Below are 1,252 nucleotides of genomic sequence, written 5' to 3' on the forward strand. Positions count from 1 at the left end.
ATTGAAATGACCTCCGCCTTGTCTAGATTTAATATCTCCAGCATTGAATCACAATTTTTTTTGCCAATTTTATATGGCTCCACAGCTTTGCTTGTGCCTGCCATAGAAAATAATTAGGAAAAACAATTGTTTGGTGTTCTTTGAGGGGAGGGGAGGGGAGGGGGTTTGAAGCTGAAACTCACTATATTTCTGACATTTCAAATTCCAGAGGAACTTAATGCACAGACACTTATAACTAGTTATAGACTAGAAGAGTCGAGGTAATAAGATGTTACAAAGTAATTACCTACAATTTGCACTAGTCTGTACAAGTCTTGCTTTTGACTACTACCAGAAATTCTTATTCTCACGAAAGCTCCAACAACTTTATCATGAAACTTCTCAACATCTTCGAGTAGGTCCTCCATCAACTTACGACGCAGGTAAATTAAGCTAATGTTGTGCGTTTCAATGGCCGCATAATCCTCGAGATTTGACTGAGGTCCCTTTCTGTCACCTTTCTTGGGTGTTTTGCTTTTCCTACCTTTGAACCCCCTAGCTTGGGTGTCAGCATTGTCATCGACCTCCACCAGGTTACTTTCAGTGCCAACAACAGTCCCTTGAACTTCATCTGGCTTATCCTTTTTCAAAGGAAAATGAGATTCAAGAAGTTTTAACATTTCAAAATGCCCAACTCGTGGTTTTCCAAATAGATTTCCAAGCCTTGAATCACAGATAATTTGACTTTTCCGGCGAGGATCACGAAGTTTGTGTCTTTTGATATATTCAAGCAAAAGAGCTTGTACATCAAACTGAGATAGCACAGATACATCACCATTTCTCATATGTGAAACAAATTCAAGAAGCTCTTTTGTAGCCCATTCAGTGTCCTCTGATGAAGAAATGTTCTCATTGCCAGCTGACACACCTACACCAATGGATTCCACTTCTTCGGTGAGGGATTTTGATCGTTTCTTAAGTTTTCTTCTCTTAGATTTACCGGTTTTCTGGCTCTCAATAGAGTTATCTGAACCAGATCGTCCATCATAATCAGCATCAATCTGTTCCTCAGGCGATTCTTGTTTACTGCCCTTCCATGGATGCTTAGCCCCTGCAACTTCAACTGAAGAGAGGGATAGCTTCGATTTGAGATCTATATAGTAATCCTTGAATAGATACTCCCAGCTACTTTCGTCATCAAAATCTATTGGAGCCTGCTTTGGTAAAGAAGAACCACAAAAGCTCAATCAGAATGCTACCAAAAGATATTACC

The 1,252-nt window shown here is 39.7% G+C and overlaps 1 protein-coding gene across 1 annotated transcript; it reads right to left on the minus strand.

Moving 5' to 3' along the window:
• Positions 1-5: 5 nt before the first annotated feature.
• Positions 6-1,226, minus strand: LOC111385878 (zinc finger CCCH domain-containing protein 19-like; the record flags this gene model as incomplete). The annotated part of the gene is made up of 2 exons (XM_023010304.1): positions 287-1,226; positions 6-97 (listed from the first exon to the last, which is right to left on the minus strand). Coding segments are annotated over exons 1-2 (630 nt in total), but the record flags the coding sequence as incomplete, so codon positions are not given.
• Positions 1,227-1,252: the final 26 nt, after the last annotated feature.

This window comes from Olea europaea, unplaced genomic scaffold (assembly GCF_002742605.1).
Source record: "Olea europaea var. sylvestris unplaced genomic scaffold, O_europaea_v1 scaffold33229, whole genome shotgun sequence".
Classification (NCBI taxonomy): Eukaryota; Viridiplantae; Streptophyta; class Magnoliopsida; order Lamiales; family Oleaceae; genus Olea; species Olea europaea.